Source organism: Lathyrus oleraceus, chromosome 5 (genome assembly GCF_024323335.1).
Source record: "Lathyrus oleraceus cultivar Zhongwan6 chromosome 5, CAAS_Psat_ZW6_1.0, whole genome shotgun sequence".
Lineage (NCBI taxonomy): Eukaryota > Viridiplantae > Streptophyta > Magnoliopsida > Fabales > Fabaceae > Lathyrus > Lathyrus oleraceus.
The window spans coordinates 196921124-196922980 of record NC_066583.1 but is presented as its reverse complement, the minus strand read 5'-3'; the positions used below and the strand labels follow the sequence as shown (position 1 = coordinate 196922980).

Below are 1857 nucleotides of genomic sequence, written 5' to 3'. Positions count from 1 at the left end.
GTGACATTTTGTTTTGCGAGTCAAGTTAACCTAATAGCTTGGTCTCCGATTCTCACCACGACAGAAATGGTGACTTCACTAGGGACATGCCCAAGAGGGTTAAAAATATCTTGTATATTTGTGTTATTATATTATTTGCTATATTGTTTGGGTTTCTTTTGGTGATTCATATGTGATGAGATATGTCATAACCTAGACTTGAGTACATAAATAAGATAGGAAGGTGGTATAGTCGAGAAAGATTGGGTGGAGAAATCTTGAACAAGCTGACTTGAGAATCCCCCACTTTGTGGAAGCCCTTTGAGGGTAGTCTTTGTTAAACGAGTAATCGTAAAAGCATTGCTACTTTCGACCTGGGAGCCTGAGAAACTGAGGAATTTAGTATCCCTTTACCCCACTCGGCCTTTTATGACGTAGTGTGATGGATATGAAGGTGTAAACCTGAAATAGTTGATACACGATGCTACACTCAGACAAGGTTCTCTTGAGAATATTATTGAGTCCCGAGTAATCGGTGTGCTAGTAATATCCAAAATATAGATCAATGACTTTGGGAACCTTATTAGAACTGTGTTCTACATGTACAAAAAACCTTAATACATACCTCTTGGTATGGTTGAACCCATGACTCCATGCTCGTGATGTCGAACCTTTGAACCTCATATGTTTGTGTTCTTCTTTGTACATCCATACATGGATGCACCCATTCATCATTTTTAACCAAGTTTTCAAGGAACTTAGAAACACTTGTTTCAAACATCACAGGAACTTCTTTACCATGGGTTTTGGAAGAATAATAACTCAAAACTACACTTTCAAGAGTCCTAAGCTAGAAGATCTAAGAGAACTAGGGGATTTTGTTGCTGATCCACTAGGTTTCAAGGATAGATATGGGAGACTTCTCTCACTATTGAATACCAACATAAAAAATGTAATTCTTGCTACACTAGTCCAGTTCTATGATCCATTGTATCATTGCTTCACCTTTCCAGATTACCAGCTTATGCCCACACTAGAGGAGTATTCATATTTGCTTGGATTACCTATTTCTGATCAGATCCCATTTTCTGGATTGGAGGAGATTCCTAAGGATAGAATTATTTCTGAAGCTACTCATTTGACGATGTTTAAGATTAAAGCTCATATTACCACCAAGGGAGGTATTCTTGGGTTGCCAGCTAAGTTTCTGATGGATAAAGCTCGTTACTTTGCTAATATGAAGAGTATGGATGCTTTCGAGGCTATTCTTGCCTTGCAGATTTATGGATTTTTCCTCTTTCCTAATGTTGACAACTTTGTTGACATTAATGCTATTAAGATATTCTTGATTGGAAATCCAGTTCCCACTCTACTTACAGATACTTACCATTCCATTCATCTTAGAAACTCTTATAGTGGGGGGATGATTATATGTTGTGTGCCTTTGCTTTACAAGTGGCTTATTTCTCACTTGCCTCAGTCTACTGCTTTTTGGGATCTTAAGGATGGTCTTTTATGGTCACAAAATATTATGTCTCTCACACATTCTGATATTGAGTGGTATAGTCATGCTTACGATGAAGTAAGATCATCGATAGTTGTGGAAAGTTTCCTAATGTGCCTCTTCTCGGTATAAAAGGAGGTATCAGCTACAACCTAATTTTGCCTCGTCATCAGCTTGGATTATGAAAGATAAACCAAACAATATCCTCTTGGAAGGCCTATTCTTTAAAGAAGGTGAAAATAACAAAGCACTTAAGGAGAAGATTGTACATGCCTAGTGCCATGTCCATAAAAAGGGGAGAGAAGTTCTAGGGAAGCCAAATTGTGTTTATTTGGAGCCTTATCTTCAATGGGTACAAGCTAGGGCTATTAAGT

General features: G+C 37.9%; 1 protein-coding gene across 1 annotated transcript; it reads left to right on the top strand.

Annotated features, from left to right (window-relative positions):
* Positions 1–778: 778 nt before the first annotated feature.
* On the top strand, positions 779–1615 carry LOC127079670 (uncharacterized). Its single transcript, XM_051020053.1, has one exon. The coding sequence runs from the start codon at positions 779–781 to the stop codon at positions 1613–1615; it is 837 nt and encodes a 278-aa protein (XP_050876010.1).
* Positions 1616–1857: the final 242 nt, after the last annotated feature.

Bases quoted from the DNA above. Each gene is read 5' to 3' on its own strand.
- LOC127079670 (XM_051020053.1), top strand. From the start codon at position 779: ATGGGTTTTGGAAGAATAATAACTCAAAACTACACTTTCAAGAGTCCT.